The 22024-nt window shown below is 35.9% G+C and overlaps 1 protein-coding gene across 7 annotated transcripts in view; it reads left to right on the top strand.

Moving 5' to 3' along the window:
- The window catches only part of ARID4A (AT-rich interaction domain 4A), a 52151-nt gene that overhangs the window by 1009 nt on the left and 29118 nt on the right, over positions 1-22024 (top strand). For 6 of the 7 annotated variants that reach the window (XM_026056120.1, XM_026056123.1, XM_026056117.1 and 3 more), the window contains exons 2-9: positions 100-171; positions 1763-1873; positions 4099-4164; positions 5070-5160; positions 17678-17757; positions 17851-17945; positions 18562-18694; positions 20629-20708. In XM_026056120.1, the coding sequence (XP_025911905.1) occupies positions 166-171; positions 1763-1873; positions 4099-4164; positions 5070-5160; positions 17678-17757; positions 17851-17945; positions 18562-18694; positions 20629-20708 (662 nt within the window). In that variant the 5' untranslated portion in view covers positions 100-165. Of the gene's footprint in view, positions 1-99; positions 172-1762; positions 1874-4098; positions 4165-5069; positions 5161-17677; positions 17758-17850; positions 17946-18292; positions 18390-18561; positions 18695-20628; positions 20709-22024 lie in introns of those variants that run through there. The other variant, XM_026056124.1, reaches the window with a different exon arrangement.

Genomic DNA, 22024 nt, shown 5'->3' on the forward strand with positions numbered 1-22024 from the left:
CGCTCGCCCGCCCGCCCGCGCCGGGCTCCCCGCGCGGCCCCGGCCGCCCCCTCGCGCAGCGACCCACGCTCGCGCCTTCACCCTCCCCTTGTTTTCCAGTGTTTTCCCCCGCGCTTGTGGCGAAGAGAAGACTTTGAGCTGGAATCCCTCACATAACCCCCGAAGATGAAGGTAGGCTAACTCCCGAGCCGGCCGCGGGAGCGAGTTGGGTTGTAATCCCGCGTCTCGGCGGAGCAGCAGCAGGGCAACGCCGGATGCTGAAAATCCCGTTCCTGCGCTCCGGCTGGTGCGCGGGCGAGCTGCGCTCCCGCAGTAGCGGTCTGCAGGTTTAGCAGGTCTCCGAGTTGTTGTCCTTTGGGCTCGTGCCTTTAAATGCTTCCTGTATCAGCAGCTGCTATTGCAAGTTTGCAAAACCGCAGCTTTTGTCCCGCCTTAGCTGTTGCCGTTCTTTCGGTGCGGAGGCTTGACAATGCGGGATAATTCACAAAAGAGGGGAAAACTTTTCTTGCCGTCAGAGATGCAGAAATAACTGTTGTTCTGTGAGGGGTTTTTTTATTATTATTAGTTAATATTCTGTGCTGATTTCCTATACTGATGGACATTTTCAGCGTGGTAACTTTGGCTTTGTTTATCAATTCTTACAAGTGTAAATAAAGTGAAATATTAAGTAATAAAGTCCAGATAAAGAAAAATATAATTAGAAATATATTTTTTTCCTCTCTCTTAAAATGTGTAAGCAATTAAGCCCTTACAAAGGCATTTCTGGAARAAAAACCCTGTAGTTAACAGCCTTCTGAAAGATTATAGCAAATTTATCTAGAGGTGGTCTTCTAGTCAGCAGAAAAAAATCTCTCTGTATAAAATGCTATAGACTTAACTGTAGGTRTTAGCAATCTTAAATGTTTTAAATAATCTCTGTGATTGGATTGCTTATAACTGATAAAATTGCAACTATCTTTTATGCTGCCTTCCTAGAGTTGAAATATTTTCCTTTTGTACGTTGTATAAGAATGACTTGAATTAACGGACATTCCTATACATTCTTGCCCTCTTTATAAGGATAAGTTTCAAATATCAGTTCAACATCTCCAAAGATATTTCTGGGAGAATAATCAGGCTGACAAAACTGGGGGTCAACATCACAGGTGAAACAAAACTTCCTGCAACTTATTTATGATGTCAGTGTGAAATCAGCTGTTTAGCTATCCTATTCTTTTTAAATTTCTTAGCAAAAGTATTTATTTTGCTTATAAAGATTTCCGTATTGTGCAAAATACTGCTTTTTAGCATTTATCTCTTAATTCTATTAGAAGTTACTACTCTTACTTTCTTTTTTTAATATTTGACAGTTAATTTTTCTGTGCCCCATTTTGCAATAATTCTATAGAGAAAAAAGTTTCATAAATCATTTGGAAATGTTTGTTTAGAATATCTTAGGTAAAAATATCTAATATCTGAGAAGATCATGAGCCCTCTCCTTGTTCATTGATTCTACTGGAGAAGAATGATGGATCATTGTTAGAATTCAGTTAACAGTCTAAATTTTAATATATATCACTCTCCAGTGTTTGTTTGTTTGTTTGGTTTTTTTAAGAGCAGTATGATTGCAGTTCTGAGTTGTACAGAGACTCTTTATGGCTTAAGGATCAATAGCAATAAAAGTTTAGATGTAAAATGAAATATATGACAATGTAGCTACTGAAAACAATAATTTCTTCAAACATAAGACTAAACTTTGTTCATGTTTGTTGTTTCTTAATAGGCAGCAGATGAGCCTGCCTACCTGACAGTGGGAACTGATGTCAGTGCCAAGTACCGTGGTGCCTTTTGTGAGGCAAAGATTAAGACAGTGAAAAGACTTGTGAAAGTCAAGGTAGTGTACTATGGTTGTTGCTGGTTTTATCATAGCATTGCATTAAAAAGATTGTCAGAGAAGATCATAATTCTAAATTTTAGAAAATGGTCATCACTTTACACTGTGAATTTTAAAGAATACTTGAATATTTTGGTGTATTTAAGTTTTTCCTGTTGTTTTTATTTTTCCTTACAAGGGTGCTGCAATAAGAATGGGTTTTAAAATTACTTATTCATGCTATTTATTTCCTGATCACAGTTTCCTTCTATTTGTGAGTGCATCAGTCTCACAGCAGTCAGTTTTGATGTCACAAACAGAGGATTATGGCTTTACATGAGTAATGAGGAATAAGAGCGAACTCTTCAGAAGCAAAAATTCCGTTTCATTCTAGCTGACATTTTCAGTTCTGTGTCTTGGAAGTTAAGAAGCAATGCAAAAAATGAATCAATGTAAGAACAAAAAAGATGGCTGTAATTAGTTTCTTAATCCAGTTTTTAGAATTGTCCAGGAAGATATTTGTTAGTTTTGAGCATCTTGCTTCCAGATAGTCTCTCTTCTAAAGTGCGTTTCTTTACTGTAATTGATTTCCTGTGCAGGCATAATACTGGCACTTAGTATTCATTCACACTTAGAGGTTTGATGCCGAAACACCCCTCCCCCCACAAAGAAAGCATTACTTTGATATTGTATTATTATTGTTAATGTTAATGTAGGAAAACAAAGTATAGAACCTGGTTAAATAGAAGTTAAGAATGTAAAGTAAATACAGAAATTGTACTTTGTTCTCTCAAAATCTTCCCACTTCCTACTTTCTAGTCTACTGTCCAGGATATGTAAATAAGGTTTTAGTGACCCAAAAAACCCCAACAAATAAAGAGATGAAAGCTTCTTTTTATAACTACACATCTAAGTTTTCAGGTGCTTTAATGCTTAGATCAAGTAGAAAAGCTATCAGCCTCTTCAGTTACATATGTAGATCATATTACTTTATCAGAGTGCTTTTCATGATAAAAAATAAACAAAACCAATCCAAATCTTTCAGTCTTTTCCCCTGTTCTTAATGAGTACTTCTAGAAATTTGTGGTGTTCTTCGAAATCTGTGTTAACAAGATGCTCCGTAGGGAGCAGTGTGCTGCCCTTCTTAGTCTGACATGTTTGATTCTGTATCTATACTGGTCTGACATAGTATTTAGACTGTTCATAGGTGTGATCTTCTTCTTCTCTTAGAATCATATCGTTTATTATTCCATGATAAGATTTGGAAATACRTTAAGCTACTATGACTTGGTGGAAATTCCTGTCACTGTATCTCGATTATATTATAACAATTGAAGCGTTAACAAGCTGAGCCTGATCTTGTAATGAAGAGTCTGTGGGCACACCCTGGCATGCTTGCCAAGTCTAGGGAGTTCAGTAGTCTTATTCCTGAGTACCAGGGTTACCTGTATTCACCTCAGTGCTGATACAAAATTTAAATAATGATTACATGAACTCTATTATTATTCTGGAGTCATATTAATATGAATAATACTTTGTGTGTCTGTTTCATCATGCCACTAATACTGTTTTTAAAAATACTGTTACAGTGTATTCTGTATTTGGGGAGATTTTGGGGGGAGCTGGAAAACCGGACATCTTTGTAGATGGAAAGAATGTTTCAGGAATTTCTGGAACTGATTTTTATTCATTATACTTTAAGTGATTCACATCTTTACCATAGTAAAGCACTTCTTGCTCAAGGTAACAGATAGGGTGCTTTTGCAGCCAGTTCAGTGATTTTGATGCATGTTTAATATATAGACCTTTACATTTTGCATGGTGTAGTAAACAAAGAGCTTCAAACAATGTGGTGTTAATAAAGTATTGCAGTTAGTATAGACAGAGATAAAAAGCCCCTTTAGGCTTCTAATCTGGAGACYCAGTTCCAGACATGTCCTGGATTGTGTCAAAATTGAACCTCAGAGTTTCATCAAAAATGTGTGTTCTTTTCCTTCTAATGGCTGATGCTTGATTTGACTTTCCTCTTTAGTTACGATATTTCAGATTGAGTAATAAATGTGATACCTGGGCTTCCTGTGAGTAAAGTCATCCGTGTTAAATGTTTTGCATTAAAYAATGTTCAAGTCCATTTGATCGATGAAGACTTTATTTTCCATGTTGTTGCCATAAAGGCTCTTTCATATACTTTTTGCATGCTGTTAAAAGTAAGATATGTATAAATGTGTTAATGAATATCTTTCCAGGTGGTCCTGAAGGGAGATAACTCAACTCAGTTAGTGCAAGATGACCAAGTGAAAGGACCTCTAAGAGTATGTATATTGCATGGCTTTTTTTCCTTAATCAAATAAATTGTAAGATTCTAAATTTTGACATTGTTTTTATGGGTACATCTTCTACAGCATTTAAATCAACAGGAGAAGACCTGTTGCTTTAGATCAGGTTGATTCTGAGTAATCTTAACTTTTGTGGTTTCTGTAAGCTGTTTCCACTTTTCCATGTGGTATAATTCATATCAAATAGTATACACACAATGCCTTCTGTAACTTCTATAAGTAATGGAAAACTTGATTTTATGTGACGCAAAACTCAAGCCTGTTAGACAATGGTAAATATGATTGCTATAATCACATTTTAAAATAGTTAATATACTTTATATAAAGTATGAGTTTGCATATTTATAATATGCAGTGTTTATTTGCTAAAACAGATAGCTGCATTACGAAACACTGACTGCAAATTCAGCTCTTTGGTGGAGAATATCTTGTTTTGTCTTTCTTTCCTCTGTTGCTACTGCAAGATCAAAACTGGTTGTTGTAGCCTGTTATTGAAACTTTGGTCTATCTGACAGTACAACACTGAATAAAAGTATTTGAATTTAGAGCAAACTTTATAGTGTTGAAAAATACCGGAAATAGTATAAACTGCATATACTCAACAATAAAGTAATAGTTACTTTGACTGAATATAAGTCCTGCTGAAATTAAATATTCTGAGATCCTTACTGCTTTACCGTCTACTCAGAGTTCAGCTAACATATGCTTAAGGACCTTTGTTCTTACAAGCTATATAACCGATGTCTACATTTCACAAAGCAACATTTAGCTAAAATGAGTAAAAATATCTAGCCTGCTAGAGGAATTAGTGTGTATATCTGTATTTCCTCCATTATATGAGTTTGGGATTACCTGTAACCTTTAGATACTCCCTTTTGCAGGTTGGTGCAATGGTTGAAACCAAAATGCCTGATGGATCTTTTCAAGAAGCTGTTATCAGCAAGCTGACGGATGCTAGTTGGTATACTGTAGGTGAGTAGCCACGTGCTTTCGCTCATCATCTCGTGAACAATATATTTCTAATTATAGGTAATAGTGTAAGTAATTATATCTTGTATTTTAAGATCAGAGAGAGGTTTTGGAGGAGACTTTTTTCAAGTATTCCAGGCCTTCTTTCCTTTTCTATTTAAAATTGAGGATAATTATTTCATGTTCAGGGAGGTTGTTGGAAATTTGATTGCAGGACTGAGCAATCAAGTCTTATTTGGTGCAGTGTATGTATACTGATGCTGGTTTCAGTCACTGGAATTTAAAGTTTGTATCTTTTAAAATCAGGAAATAAATTATTTGAAATTGCACTTCTAGCTGAGAACTCCTGGCATATAATGAATGACTTGGATGCAAGTGTTCTTTCACTATGTGTGATCTGTTGTTATACACAAGAATAACATCTCTAGTATCAATAGTTTCTTTGCATGCTGAAATCATTTCTCTGTTTAGTGTAAAGAGTTGGGGGTCATGTTTTGTATGAAGCAATAGGAGAAAGGTGGGGGTTTTTTTGTTTGTTTTTGTTTTTTTTAAGAATTGGCACATCCCGCCTTAAAAAAAATAGGGGGCATTCTTTTATAACTTAAAATTAACCGTTGGTTTTAATATCATTTTCAAGTAAAGATTAGCTAAAATGAAAGAGAAAACTATTTTGCTTCTTGTTTGGGGGACTCGTGCTCTTTTCAGTTACTGAAATAGAAACCACAGAATCCAGGTTCAGTGAAATTTCTGTGTTGAACAAGGATTTGCTGCAAGATAAACTTCATTATTTTGAGTAATAAAAACTGCCTATTCTGATCTCTACATCYTTCTGACACAACTTTAGAGAGAGAGTGATGAAAATCAGCAACCCTCTAGTAATACTAGATAGGCCAATAAGCAAGCACAGTATTTGAATCAAGTAGCTTTGCAAGCACCCATCCTTTTGCACAGCTTCTTTACAGCAGTGGAGGGTTATATTCACAGAGAGTGGTGTGGAGGGAACATGCTCCTCTTAACTGACATACACATGCTACTCTTCTGCATTGCTTTTGACATTGATACTTGTAAATATTAGTTGTTGTTTGTTACTTCTTACTGGCTGCCTTGTTATACTGAATGTATTCCGCATTACATCATATTCTTCAGTATTCTGTTGAATTCTGTATAGTGTGAAGTGTCAATTATCTTGATTTATTAATCTAAGAGAGAAAGAAGCTGTTTTCAGTAGTCCGACTTGTTTTGTCTTTTTCCATTGCAATAGGTTAGCTTATGATTTCTTTGGTGGGATCAGGATAAGGCTCTCACTGCAACTAATTCAGAAGGATTTATCACTATGTGATTATTATCATTGCATGCTTTAAATATGAGCCAGTTGACTTATCAATTGACAAAGTTCACTGCTCTTTGCAGTTTCTTCAGGAGCATAACATTGCTGTAAAATTCTAGAGTAGCTGTAAAACAGTGTGTGTAAGGTTAGAGGGAAAGGCAGGATGAATTTGGAGTGCAGAAGACTTAAAATCTACTTGATTTAATACTATGATGTGACATACTTAATGAAAAACACTGGATTTTCAACTTTAATTTATATCAACTTAGAGATTCACCATTCTGATACAGGAGAAATAAGAAATACTGTCTTGCACTAATAATTTTATGGTTAGTGAATGAGCGTTTCCATTCTAAAACACTTCCTGATTTTAGTTTTAAAATAGCATTGGCTGGTTCTTTTTGTTTGAATTTGGATCAGAAGATTTACACCAGTAAACTAACCCTATGTATTCCTGCTTTAGTGGTAAAAAAAAAAAAAGCTTTCAGCTATTAATCGATAAAGTGTTCAAGTTTCTTTGTGCTTTTACATTTGGAAGGYAAACTTTAAATAACTTTTCTTGGTTTTGAGTAGTTATATGCTAAGTTAACACACACAACTATGATATGGCACCTAGAGTATGTATTTCTCTGACTATAGAATAAAACACAGTTGTAACAAATTGGAGTTGTATTAAGATCTTATGAACATTTTTATGAGCAGTATGTGGTGGCATGCTTATTGGTTTACAAAGTAAAGGTAACATATTGACTGAAGTAAGTGGATTATGAATTTTGTATCTTAATAAAATGGTTATTTTAACTTTTAAAATTGGGGAAACACACTAACCTGAGTACAAGAACACTGAGGTATGAAAAGTGAGAAGCCGTATATTTTAGCCTGCTGCTCCCGTTGTTTCTTTGTAGAAAATTTTGGATAGAAATAGGTGTACGTCTGTGTTGCTGTCAGGTGAACGCAGTTGAATCGGTTCCTTTCTAGCAGGCAGTGGGCCACATTACTTGGCAATCTTATTGACCGAGTCAGTCGGGGCTAAGGAGTTGAAGGGGAAGTGGGTTATACAGCCCTCTCATTTCTAGAATATATTTCTGATCATGGTCAGGCTTGAGTTGGAGAGCACAAGGGAAAGCTCGTGTTTCAGTAGTATATGCTTTTCTTGTACAATTTATTTTCTGTTTTATGTAATATCTCTTTTTCAGTGATCTAAAAGCAGACCGGTAAGAATAGGGAAACCAATAATACATACAAAACCCCCAAATTTTCAAAGTATTAACTACAAAAATCCGAAAAACCCGCCAAACCAAACCCCACACATGACCTGTGTCTAATAAGAAATAATGATGTTTACTTTTGCAAATCAGACGGTCTGTTGCAGAGAGGTACTTAAAGAAAAAAAGTCTCTTGAAATAACTTTTGTTCAATAAAGTGAACCAGTACAAATTCTACATTTAATTTGCTGTAGTACACTACTTTGCTGCTAACATAATGACAGAGACACAATGATGATCAGTTCAGTCTAGTTTAACAGTAGACCTCCCGACTATTAATGGTATTGCTCTGCTCAAAATAAGTAAGGTTTCATTTAATTGTTCGTGCCAAGGAATCACGACTTTGCCTAGTTTTACCTAATAATGGTAGCACCCCAGACATTTAATCATATTGGAATTTTCAGCTGTGATTTGGAAATGCCTTTGAAATTCATCTCTCTAAAAGTATAAGTAAGTGAAGAAACAAAAGCTGTTTGGAATGAAAAGTTAACAATGTCTGGAAACTGCCGTTGCACAGTTCAGCCCTCTCATCTACTCAACTGAAACAGGGGGGATGACAGTAATAGCAGTTTAGGTTCTTTGGATAACAAATGGGTCAAATGGATTTTTTAAATCTTTTTAAACTTAATTATTTAAAATGAACTTAATTTACAAATTTTGGAGTGTTGCATCAATGCTTTTGAAGTGCTGAATGTATTGCTAGGTGATAATTACACAGCATCAGAGCGGTCTCCCAGATTCTGTTTTCGGCTGAGCCATGTTTGAATCACGGCTTGCTTAGGGTACCATCCGCAGGAGTCTCTGTGAACTTGTAAAATGCTGCAGGTAAATACTGAAATAACCTCTGAAATGACTAAAAAAGCCCTGAACAACACCTAACAAAATGCATAGTTTCATATCTGTGTTAAAATAACTGTGAAGGCAAAATTGAGATGAGTATGACAGAGTTTGAAACTCGTTTTGAACATTTTAAAAAAGATTGATGTAAAAAATCCTCTGCTCGTAACAGGTAGCTCAATTTTATAGAAATGAGCTAGTAGCTAAGTTGAAAGTATTGCCTGAGTATGAAAGATTATTTCTTGTTTATAGAACTCAGTGTAATACTTTTGTATGCTCTCTGGGTTACTGAATATGCTTTTATTGAGAGTTTTTTATTTCTAGTATTTAGACTTTTTCAATAAATAGTCAGTGTATTGAGTTTATAGACTTCAGAACCTGAATTCAGTGTTTTTTTTTTTTTTTTAATTAAAAATTTAATAAATGTTCATGTAATGCCTAGTAATTGTTTTGCTTCTTTCATCTTTTCTGGAACCCATGAGCATTGATGAAGTTTTGGCAAGCTAGAAAACAGAGCTCCTTAGGTGTACGTTCTTTAAGGAAATACTTTCACTTCTTTGAAGAAGTGATAACAAAACAATGTAGTGTCTGTGTAAAAGTGAGAAACAGTATTTCAGTTGAGCAAGCATCTGAGCAGTTGCTGTTAAATCGGTCTTTTTTTATTGCCTCATCAAAACAGAACAATGTCATCTTTCTTTTGACAAAACTTAGGTCTGTATCTACCTAGATCTCTCATTAAATGTATATAATTTAGCCATATCTGTGACTGAAAGAAAAAAGACAAAAAAACCCCAAGAAATTAAGCCTCCTGCTTTGTCTTTTGCTAGATAAAATGAGGGATTTTTATATATATATATATAATATATATATATATACACACACACATATATATATATGTATAAAGGGAAAAGAGGAAAGAGAAATGGTGTAGTTAGGTTCCAGTAAATTTTCTTCTGAAGTGAATGGGAAATACAGCGGGGGAGCGGTGACAGGCGTTTGCAGTTTCTAGTAGACCTTGCTCTCCACAGTAAGGCTTTACTTACTATTCAGAATGAAAGGAAGAATGAATGTGTGGTTTGAGAGAGAGATATTTCTCAAGTTTTAGCTAGTGCCTTTATGTAAGAGCAGACATGTCTTCCCTCTTTCAAAATTATCTTGATATGGCAAAATAATTCAATATAAATAGTAAAGATTCCATTTCTGGCATTCTTTACAGCTCTGTAATGCCACTACAGAGTTTTTCTTTTTGGCTGTGGTACGGTGTTGTACACCAACAGGGCCCAACTTTGTCTGTGCTATAGACCAGACACCACTTTTGAGGCACCTCTGTGAGCTACCTACCTCTGCTTGTGCTGCCGTCCAGACTCACGTGGTGATAACTGCCTCCTCTCATGTGGTCACTGCGGCAGTTTGCTGGGAACGCTGTTGTCTGAGCGAGTGTGCTGGGAGGGGGTTGACACCTGGCTGCTTGTCCTTGTGCGAGTGAAGTTTTGGGTGGTCCAGTAAAGTTGCTCTGCAGGTGAGGTACAGTCTGAGCCACCAGTTGCATCACTCTGAGGTACCATGTTTGGGAGGAAGGGGACAGAAATAAAAGGTAGTAGATACTTGCTTCCAGTCCTCCTCCATGTTGCATGGGTTTTGGAAATTCTGTTTCACAATTCTGAGAATGATTATCAGAAAACGAACTAACAGCGATGTTCTAGGATTTCTAGGAGCAGGATTGTGAACGGAAGTTATTTATAGTCACATTTTCCTATTTTAAAAATTATTTTCCTCTTCTGAGGCTGTGGGGGATATCTTGTGTTAACAGGAAAAAAATGACTTGGTCCTAGCTCCACTACAACTTCAAGCTCTTAGCATGTCTTAATCCTGTTTGAGGGGTGACAAGTTGCTAGTGCCACCACAGTCAGTTGATTTCATCCATGCCAGAGGTGCGTGGGTTTTTCTTTTTACAACTTCTACAGCACACTTGTTGCAGTATGTACAAGGCACTAGTCATGTTTGTGTGACTGGTTTGACCAGTTCCCCTTCACAGCATCCTGCTGAGTTCAACATCCCAGAAGCATCACTTCATCTTCTGGCTCTGTGTATGTGTCATCCAGGAATCCTAAACCACAAGTGTTGCAGGGGAGCTGTCCAAACATCCCCGCTTAGCTAGTGCTGCACGTCTCCCTAGCCCACCACAAATACAACCTTTTTGTCTTCAAAATGTTGTTTGTGTGGGTACTGAGGAAACCCTGTATTTGTCTGAAATCTTTCTGGAGGGCATATCATAATCTGAGTGTGTCTGTGGCACATACGTAACCGTACGATAGCTGCGTTGGTTGCTTTCTGGACAACCTTAAAAAAAGAAAAATAGCACCACGTCTTGCACTTAGGACTGATAGGCAGCCTGCAGATAGGGGAGCAGATGTGACAGGGGAAAAAGTACGTAAACTGAATCCTTGTTACAAGTCAAGTGGTTAGTGCCCTTGGTTAGAAAACCATTTTTGTTACAATGTGAACTGCATGTAAAAAAGTAATTGTATACAAAAACACTGCTGGGAAAATACTTTTGCAAAAAGCAGAGAGGTAGGTTTTTTTTTCCTCTAATCTCTTTATATGTAACAATAGTATGATTGCTATAACATCTGAGAAGAAGCGGTTTCAGACAAAGTAGGTTTTTGCTTGTCAGGTGATAATCCTTTATGAGTAATCTCCAAGTTCACACTTTGGTGTTTTCAGTGATTGTTCATACACGCTTCTGTGGATGAACTGGAACTTATTTAAAATAGTTTAAAAACACTGAATTTTATAGTCTCTACAGCAGCATGATACACTGTAGCATCCTGCTGTTAAGCCCAGTCACCAGCATGAATTGACAGTGAGTACGTTCCTTTTTCTACAACATCATTCAACAAGTATTGCACAGCTCTTGTACTTTTCCTATTGCTTCCACAGTTGGGAGGAAAAAAAAAACACTGCAAAGAATACACACGCACATGTTTGTAGATGCACAAACTCATGCAGTCTTCGTGCCTCTGATAGCGCACAAATTACTACTCTGTCAGGCAGCTAGTGAAAATAGGTGTGCGTGATGATGCTGGAGCAGTTTTTACTTGTTGGTATGTACTTTCATTGTCTTGGGAGCTTTAAAAGTTTTTGAAGGAAGGGGGGTGAAACTAGTTAAAAACGTTTCCCTGGTAAGCAGTACAGAAGCTTTCCTCCTTTGCGCAATTGCAGCAACATAACTTGTTGAAGCTAGCGAGCAGGTGCAGCGCTGAGGATCATCCTTCCYTCTTTACGTGTCTCGTACAGGACTGCCTTGCTCTGGTAAGGCTACGATTGCTCTGTGAATAAGGAATAGTGTAACTATTATGAGGATGTTTTCACTAGTGTCCTGCTATGCTTCCCCCCCCCCTTTTTTTTTTAACCTTAGGAATATTTGTGAACAAAATGTAGTTAATAAACTGATTTGCAGCATTTTGTAGTGAGTTTCTGCACAGTTACTAAAAAATAGATTTTGGTTAGTTTATTTTTTAAAATCTCTTGTATAAGTAAATGAGAACTGATGCTGAGACAGCGTTTTTGTGAGGAAGGATCAGGATTATTTTTGTTAGGACTTAAACAGTGTACACAGGCCTAAAGTAGCCAAAGCATGGAAGATGCRTGTTCATCAATAGTGAGTTGAAAATTACACAGGTTAGTTCATTTTTGATGTACTCAGCTTCTAACCAGAGAGAATTTTGTTTCTGGCTTTTCRTAAGTATTGCATTGATTCCCACTGGAAAGTTTTGTTTCTTTATTTTAGTTTTGGCTTTCCTAAGCTTCCACAAACAAAACGTTTCAATTCTGTTTCTTTCCTGTTGTTATTGACAAGGTTGGGATGAGTGAAAGTTTGAAGATTTCCATTTTACTTCCACTGCTTCAGTATGATCTCTCTGGAGCTTCCCTTCTTGGGAGCAGGACTAGAACAAGSGATCATAACACTGTGGTGGGGACTGTTCTCGCCTGTGCTGCTTAGTCGTCCTTTTTCYCCTGTCGGTGTTCTTCATTCAGCAGCGTGCATGGGGAGAAAGGCCTGTGGTCAGCATGAATGTTGCTCTTCTCATGGGAATTCCTACTTTGTTACATTGACTTTTAACGAGTAGATTTAGGTCCCTGGCTAGTATGTATCCTTCTCTTTCCAGAAGTATTTACTGAAGTRGTCAGCTGGTTTACTGTATCTCTGCAACAAGTACATGCCCACTTTCTAAGATTAGGCAATGGTGGTACTTAAAGGGCTTCTGCTTTTTCATATTTGTTTCTTTGGAAGGACGGGGTTGGAAGTTCCTCTTCTGAGATAAACACTGTGGCACTACAAACACTTATTTGGACAACTATGTTATGGATATGTAGGGAGATGTTTCACTTTCTTCTGTCCCTGTTTCCTTCCCTTCTTAAAACCACTATGTTTACTAAACGTTTTCTTATGGAATATAATCCCTAGAATTTTTGCTATCAGAAATTTTGGACTTTGTAATGTTAACTTACTTTAAAAAAAYGATTAACAAGTTGTTCAAAATTAACTTAACAGATTTTCTGTCTTTGTAGTACTAACCATTTTAATTGGAATTAAACTGTCTTACTTCTGTATGTGATTAAAAATGGGAATGAACTTGTAACCTAGCATATTCTAATAGTGTATTAAATTCTTTTGCTATGGCTGCTATCATAACATCAAAGTATTGCATAGCTTAAAAAAAACTTGCAGTCTGTCCTACTGCCTATATTTATGAAATCCTTAATATATGACAGGGTACCTTGAAAAGACACTCTCCTAAATCTCTTAGGACCTGTATTAAAAAGTCATGCATAGGGTGGCAGTAATAGGAACAGTATTTTTTGTGAAGTAGATTTTTCTTAACAAATGAGATGAAAACCCCTAAGGTCTACTTGTTTTTTTTTAAAAAAAAAAAAAAGTATTTTTTTTCAAGGTACTGAAAATATCAGTGCATCCTACTAATTAGCCTTTTCAATAAGGCACAAACAAGTTTCTTCACTAGAAGTTTAAAGTAGCTGCAATTACAAAATATTTCATACTTTGTGATTAATCTGAGAGTGTTCTTACTTGGCCCCACTTTAATAATTCAAAATGATATTTTGTATGGAAAAACAGTCCTATCCTTTCTCCATTGACATTTTATGAAGTGATCACTCCTTTAACTAAAGAAATTTTTCTCTTTATGCTTTTGTGTTACGTTCATTGTTGTTCTGCAGAGATGTCGTCTTCCTCTGAATCATCTAGTTGTAGTGTCAGTCGCAGATACCATTGCGCTCATCCACAAAATAAATCTTTGTAGAGTGAGCAGACAATTTCTTGGATATTTAGGAACTCTTACATGGTCAAATAAAGTTTCATTTTACCCTTGAAGCAGTTAAGTGTGACATCAAAAGATCAAAAAGATCAAAAATAAGGGTGCCCTCTCTGATTCTTCTCCATCTTTCCCTCATGGTCCTCATGAAGATATACACACACATTAAAAAACAAAACCAAAAAAAACCCTCTTAGTTTCTTATTAATAGTTTACAAAAGCCAAAACATTTTTAAATAATGATAATGCTATGGTATTTCCTTCTATGTAACTACATTTAGTTTTTGTTTTTAAAGATTTGTTGTAATTTTCTAAACTGAGTAGGTGATGTCTGTAGGGACAACTACATGTACGAATAAGACAGGCCTGATAAAAATTTTCTAATTCTGTCACTTGTGGGTGTTTATATGTGTATATTTTTACATATATGAAAATCCCAGTGATTGAATTGACTCTGTCCACTCTTTTAACCAGAATGAGGGATGAGAGGGGGAAGAGAAACCTCTGTCCTGGAAGAAAATAGTCAAGGTGAAACGGAGCTTATTGGACTTGCTTACTTGGAAGGGAACACACACTGTTACCCTCTGCCACGCGTTCCCTTTGCTCCAGGCCGGAGACTGTCTCTGTTCAACAGCCATGTGAGATTTTTCTACACTTTAAGTTATGCCAATTGCTTGGCCTGCTGCAGCTCAGGAAGAAGGTCTGAAAATTTGTGTTTCTCCACCTTCCCTTCCTGAAGCTGTGTGTTATCTGCCTCTTGTATGAAAGGAAGGAAAAGAAAATATTTTATCCCTTCGGAAAGAGTGTCTTTGCTTTTTTGAGCTCCACATGTTTCAGTTTTGGAAAGTGGAGGATGGCCTAGCACTTTTCCCCTTGATGGAGAGGGGCAAGCAGCTGTCTCAGGACAGGCCAGTACTGTAGCTACTGCTAAAGAAGGCAGAGAGAAATGGCAGGAAAGAGGCTTGTAAAAAGAGGGCCGCTTTTGAGGCACAAGGTAGTTTTGTCTTCATTCAAGTGCGAAACTGGGAATACGACTGAAAGCATGACTGTCCTGCTTGGAAAGCATGAGTATCTCTGGGTTGGAGGAGTGACTGAGAAAACTTAGCTCTGTGATGCATTATGGATTCTTCCTTCCGAGAGGAGGGGAAGGGGACTTTGCTCTTTTGCCCATGAAAGTGAAATATAAATTTATGAAGCTGGTACTTCTGATAACGTTTTTGCAGTCTGTGTTTGTCTTACATTGGTTGGGAATATCTAATAATACGGCTTTCTAAGTTGTAAGTTAACTTGCATGCTTATTTAATTTGAGGAAGGCAAAATATCTCACAGTTTCTTAATTGTCATAATTTCCATATGTGTCCTAGTTTAAGTTGTTTAATGTATTTTACTAATGCATTTTGATTAGCACTCAGTATTTGTACAATTTGTATCATCCCTAAAGAATAAAATACTATTTGTTTTAGAAAAATGAAAGTTTGGTGAGACAGTATAAGATGTAAATGTTTGGGGGTGGGAAGGTTGGTGCTGTTACAGAAATATAAACATTTTGAGCATTTTATATGCCCTACAGTATGATATGGCGATGTTTTGCCAACTGGCTTGATTTGAAAACTATTGTTGTTTATGAATGGTTTGCCTGATTTCCTCCTCTGCTGTGCTAGTTTTAATTAAATAGATAGAACTTCAAAACTGGAGATTCATGAGACTGATTTATTTTCTTTGCTGTCAAGTGTCAGGTTCTGTTTGCTGTTTTCAATAAAGCTACTTGTTGCTGATCACCAGCTTTTTGCCCTAGAAATAGTTACTTGTGTAAATTCTCTGTTTTGACTTTAGTACTGAATGTGTTCAGCAAAGGAGAATGACAGTAATCTGCCTTCAAGCCTCTTTAAAGTAATGAGAAATGGCAACTATTGTGGGGTCCGCAAAACAATTAAAAAGAAAACTTGAAAATATGCCGATAAAATCTTCTTATAAAAGTATATACAGAGAGCTGATGAGTAATATGTTGAAAGTGGGCAATGAAACTCAAACTTCAAAGTGGATGGCACTTTTATTTTGTTTTTATTAATGTGAATCTTTAACAACAGTRCTTCAGAATTATTTTGGGACCTGTGGCCCTTGCACTTTGCTAGTCAATGGGTACCAATACTGAACTAGTAGTGGAGAGGGGAAGATATCATACTTTGCTTTCCCCATCAGTGCAAGGTATAGCAGTAAAAAAAAATTAGAGGGTTTTGAGAACATTGTTAGTGACGCTGAGTTGGGGTTGACTGGTTTTTTATATTTTAAAGGTTTTGAAAAGATTAGCTAGTATGGCTAGTTAGTTATATGGCTACCTGTTGTTTTAAAACTATTAGGCTTTTAGAGGGAGWAAAGTTAGTAGTTTTGTATGTTCAAATATTATGACCTAAGCCATAATTCAGTAGCAGAATATAGCAGAGCAGTATCTCTAGTGTGAAGATGTAAAAACCTTAAAGCTTATCTTATCAAGAGTAATAAACTTTGTATTTGTATCTTTCTTATATAGTTATTATTGCAGACTGTAGTTTTAATTTAAGATTGTGAAAATGTCACTTTTCTATTTGGTTGTGGTTGACAAGAACAAAATATATAATTCTTATGCTGTAAGCAAACTGCGTTTTTGCTGACAATACGCATGTATTTGATATTCGTATTAGCTCAAGAGATTTTTTTTTTTTGAATAGAAGTATACCACAATTATAATACTGATACATAAAACACTCTTGCCACTTAAAAAAAAAAAAAAAAAATAGAATTCACTGTTGGAGAAACCAAGTTTCAAATAGTGTAAGTATAGACAAGTGCACAGTATTCTGCACTTTGACCCATACAAATAAACTTTTACCTGACTGGAATGCCAGACTGCAGCCACCTGGTCTCTGCTCTTTGAAAAGGGCCTGCTCACATGGCTCAGAGAGTGGGATATGCACCAGAACCTGGAAAAATAAAATGCAGATTGCCAAAATATAAGTTCCTTAAGATATCAACTATTTCAGTGACTTACTTATTTCAATTAAAAGGAATATATGCACTGATTTGTAGATGCTGAACCATTTATAGGCTTTAAAATAAACTTCAGGGGAAAAAAAAACTTTTCTCTCCTTCCCTTTAAGGAACTTTTCATGAAAAAGTGTTATTTAAACTGACTAAATAGTAGATGTTCTGTGGGCAAAGCTTATAATAACCTCACCACATCCTGGATTTCTTCAGCTGTATATTGCAAATTGATAGAACTTTCCACTGATTTATACATGAGTTTTAGGAAAACAGGGCATTTACCGAGTGCTCTTTCTCAATCYGTTAAACTTCCAGCTGCAACCTTCCAGTGCTCCTAGCCTGTTGGCAGCACAGATAGCGTAAGTAAGAAATAAATGAATAGGTTAAAAAAATACTTACTTTTATCTCTACCTGATATTTATTAACTGGTGTGCAGCCAGTAGCTATGGTTTGAAGCAGTGCAGTATATTGATAAGAAGTAGACTGAAACTATTTCATCTGAAAGCTTTGCTTTGCACTGACTTGAATCTCTGTATGAAAATGTTTAACTGTTCTCAGACTGGATCTTGAAGGCCAAACTTCGTTTTGCTTGTGTACCAAAGGAAAACTTAAACGAAGGTCTTGAAAGTCATGTTTTAGACAGTGCTCTAAATTGTGAGATAAATAGTAAACTTGTTTAGTCAACTTGGGAGAGAGATCTAATCATCTTGTGTCAATGTATTTTCTTGACTTCATTCTAGTTTTTGATGACGGTGATGAAAGGACCTTGAGACGAACTTCATTATGCTTGAAGGGAGAAAGGCACTTTGCAGAAAGTGAGGTAAAGCAATAATGGACATGCATTGAAAGCTGAGAGTTTCTTTACGATATGAAGAAATTGCAGAATAATTTTGTTTCTTCTTTTTCCATGTAGACACTTGACCAACTGCCACTAACCAATCCAGAGCACTTTGGAACACCAGTTATTGGGAAGAAATCTAATAGAGGAAGAAGATCATCTCTTCCTGTGTGAGTTTTTGTAGCGCTGTGTTGCTTTCCTTTCCTTTACTGTCCTTTGCTAAAGCTTTGCTAAGCAGTGCCATTGAAGACTATCATGTGAGCTGTGTAGACAGGTTATGAACTTAAACACTTCTGCATGAATTGAATTGCTTGTATATTAACAGTATTATAAAACTGATTTGTTTTTTCTTGCAGTAGCCTTAAGAATGTTTATGCTTCTCTGATGTAATAGGAGCTGAGTGTTTCAGGAAATGTAGGAATTTTAACCTTCTTTCTACTACACAGAGTAGGAAAAAAAGGTGTTTTAAAATTTCTSTGGCAGAGACTATATCCTTTTGTTTCATGTCTGTGCACAGTCAAATCCTGATTCATGCCTCCAATTTCAACACGATGCTGTTGTAAAATAATACTACTTATAGTTGGAAAGGATTTCTGCGAAATTCCTCTTGCTAAGTAAGTGCACTTGGTATTTAAGTGTATTTCAAGTAAATTTAGCTCTTCAAATTCTAATTTCGTTTTTGAAGTTTTGCAGAATGGCGGGAAAGATCTGGTTATAAGCTGTATTTGCTTTCAAATATTTTCTTCAGTTAAAAATTGTCAAATACTGTATGTGTTAATAATTTAGAACGGAAGATGAAAAAGAGGAAGAAAGTAGTGAAGAAGAGGATGAAGATAAAAAGCGTCTCAGTGATGAATTACTGGGCAAAGTTGTGAGTGTGACCTGTAGTTCTGAGAAGGCAGACTGGTATCCAGCTTTGGTAAGTTACTTAAGACATTGACAACTCTAATGTTTTACTACTACTATCTTTATAGATGAAAGTGTCATCTGACTTCTTTAAGCATTGCTTTTTACAGCTGTTTTCCTGGACACGATGCTTTGCAAACTTTATGACTTTTACAACAAAGTTAAGGATGTAGTCAGACTAAGCTCTGCTGCACAAATTCTCTGAAAATACAAATATGGAATATTTGTATTTTTACAAACATTTTTATCTATGAACAGTAGAAGAGTAAAGATTCTAAGGAGCATTAACATTTATGTATATCTTATACATAGTTCTGACTTGCATCTTTCAAAACTGCACTTAAAATGATTGGTATGTAACGATGTTTTTCTTCTTAAGAAATTGGATATGTTAGAACTTGCACTTCTAGGCAATTTAAAAAGAACTAGGTTTATAAATTTTAATTGCAGTGGAACTTTTTGTAATTTTATTTATTTAATGATTGCCTTTTTCCTTAGACTTTCAATTTTGTGAAGTATGAGTTCATTTTATGCGTATGTTTACATGAGCAGTCATTTACTTAAGCAGTACAGATTGGTTATTATTTTTATTTGACTATAAATAGAGGATATAGCTGTTTGTAGCCATAGCTAAATATAAATATATATTAAATAAGTACAAATGCCTAGGCTTGTACTGTAAAGGTAGATGTCTTGCAGATTTTTAAACACAAAGTTTACAGATACGTATCAAAAGTTTTCTTAAGTAAAATTTTTCTGCTATCGTTGGACAAGTTAAATACACATCTTCTGTCACCATCCATGAAAGACATCTCTCCATTAAAGAACAGATTTCATTAGAGAGTTGAACTGACAGGTTTTGTTCACCGATTCTTGTAGATATTGTTTCCTTAACTGACTTGATAGTCCTTTATTTTGCGTCTTCAGGGTAAGCTGGAAAGAGTTCAGTTGTAACAGTCTTCTAACTGAGTTTAACATTCTACTTTCTCCTGTGAAAAAGCTAACTACACTGGCTAGTTATCTTCCCCTTTCCTGCAAAAGACATATTAGTGTGATATAGGGTGAACAGTTGATGCTGACTTACCCATTTTATGTTAGCTTAAAATGTGAGGTGTGATATCCTTATGTGTGTCCTGATTGTTGTATATCTCTTTATTAAGGATAGGTTTTAAATTAATGCGCTTCTAAATAGGAGGTTAAGTTAATACTGGCCCTCTAACTACTGCCCTGTCCTCTTCTAACTGAAAAACAAGAATGTCTTTTTGTGATTTTGGGCTAAAATCCTGCCTCAACTGTATTAGGTTGCACAGCTTTCACTGATCCTGGTAGGTCTAGGAGTTCATCATCGTGCCTTTTTCTATCCATATGTGGTCTAGAGCAAAAATGTCACCTTGTTCCGTGTTTGTGGTAATTCAAATACTGCAAATACGTTTTTCACCTTTTTGGACCTTTAGAGGAAATACTGCTGTGGAAGGATGCACTGGATTCTGTAATGGTTTATGTTATCCACAACCCCCCAAATACTACTTACCTGTCAGTTTGAATGCCTAAGATCAGAAGTTAGTTTAAACTAAGTGGGTCTGTGACTTTTCTTTTCAAATGGGTGCTTCGTATGGATTTCATATGAGCGGGAGGAAAAAAACACAGTGATAAACAGAATTCCATGATGTCACTCCTGTAGAGAAGTTTAAGTTTGCAAATAAAATAATAAACTTCTCAGGTTTGCACATGACAAGTAGATTGAATAGTGTGAGATTAACTGCTTCTTGAAATTTGTCCTTGTTGGCCTTTGCAATATAAATTGGAGTGTCTGCTGCTTTTCTCAGAATTGGAGATTATAATAGAAGAAACAGAAAAACAGTAATTTTTCTGATACCCATCTTTCTTTCTTTGCTATCAAGATCAGCCTTTTTTTTTGCTTAAAAAGTGTTTTATTTGAAACTTCAGGTTGTATCTCCCAGCTGTAATGACGACGTCACGGTGAAGAAGGACCAGTGTTTAGTTCGATCCTTTGTGGATTCAAAATTGTAAGTAATAGCTTTATATAGGAAAAATATGAAAAGCTACTGAGATATTCCTTCTGAAGACATTAACATTTATTTCTGTAAGAAAAGGGTACAATTTTGCAGAGTGTTGTTTGTATGCATTTACTGTTCCACCTTTGTTCTAAGTGGAAAAGACAAATGGCTTACAGCTTTAGAGGAGGGTCTGAAATCTTGCACGATTTGAGAAACATGTGAGGTGACTAGTTATTTTCACTGTAAGAAAATTAAATTTAATCTTAAATATTTTTCTGTGTTTTTTTTAATTGTTCTCATTCATAGTCCACTTCCAACTAATTTCTTCAGTGTTTTTTTTTCTTTTTTCTCCTACCTGCATTGTGTTTGTAGTGATGGATTTCGCTGGATTACAAAAACTTTCCATGCTTTTTTGTTTTAAGRGGAAAAAAAATCARTGACTTTGAAATAAGCAGGTGTTAGCTTAAGAAGATTCCTGTTCTGTAAAGCTTGGCTTTTGTCCCTCACAGTTCCCTCTACAACATCTCATTTATTATGTCTTTCTGGGTGTGTTGCAATAGTTGGCTATCTGATTGACTCACTCCCTCCAAAGCCCAGATGTCCACTGCTGTTTTAATAGCAGAGTCTAAGTCTTTAACCAACTTTTTAAAAAAAGACAAGTGAATTTAAAGGAACTGTTGAATTAAAATTTTTACAAAAATCTGAACAAAGATTTCTGGGAAAAGAAGGATTGTATTAGCCCTAAACATTTAAAAAAAAGAGAGAGTAGGGGAGAGAGAGATGTGTATTACTTAAGGAGTAATGTATTCAGAAGAGTATGAAAACTGGTTTTTGGGGGGGGGGGTTAAAGCTGTTTCCCATTATTTCTCTTCATCCTTATAAAGTACTTCTAATGCATCTGTCTCAACATATTGTAACTAAAAACATCTTTGCTGAAGGCCAGCTGTCACCCCTCTTTCTCTCTCTCTTTCAAAGCGAACAATCTGTGATTTTAATAGCCATAATGTTGAGTAGGGTGCAAGTACTTGGTTATTGAAACATATTTTAGGTAGCTGAAGGCTTTATTCATTTTGGCCTCTTAATGTAGACATGTGTCATCAGCCTTCTAGGTTGATCTGGATCTTTATATGCTGAAGGTGGAATGTTATTGGAAAAACATGCAGACTTGCTCTGTTTTACTTTTTTTCCCCATAGTATTATGGCTTTAACTTCAGAAAATGGCGGCGTCCAATTCCTGAGGTTTTACTCCAGTTTTTCTGAAATAACAGAAAGAAGAAAAATATCTTATTATAATAACTCACTTGTAAGGCTTTCCTTGCAGGTTG

The sequence above is a fragment of the Apteryx rowi genome, unplaced genomic scaffold (assembly GCF_003343035.1).
Source record: "Apteryx rowi isolate R43461 unplaced genomic scaffold, aptRow1 scaffold_13, whole genome shotgun sequence".
Classification (NCBI taxonomy): domain Eukaryota; kingdom Metazoa; phylum Chordata; class Aves; order Apterygiformes; family Apterygidae; genus Apteryx; species Apteryx rowi.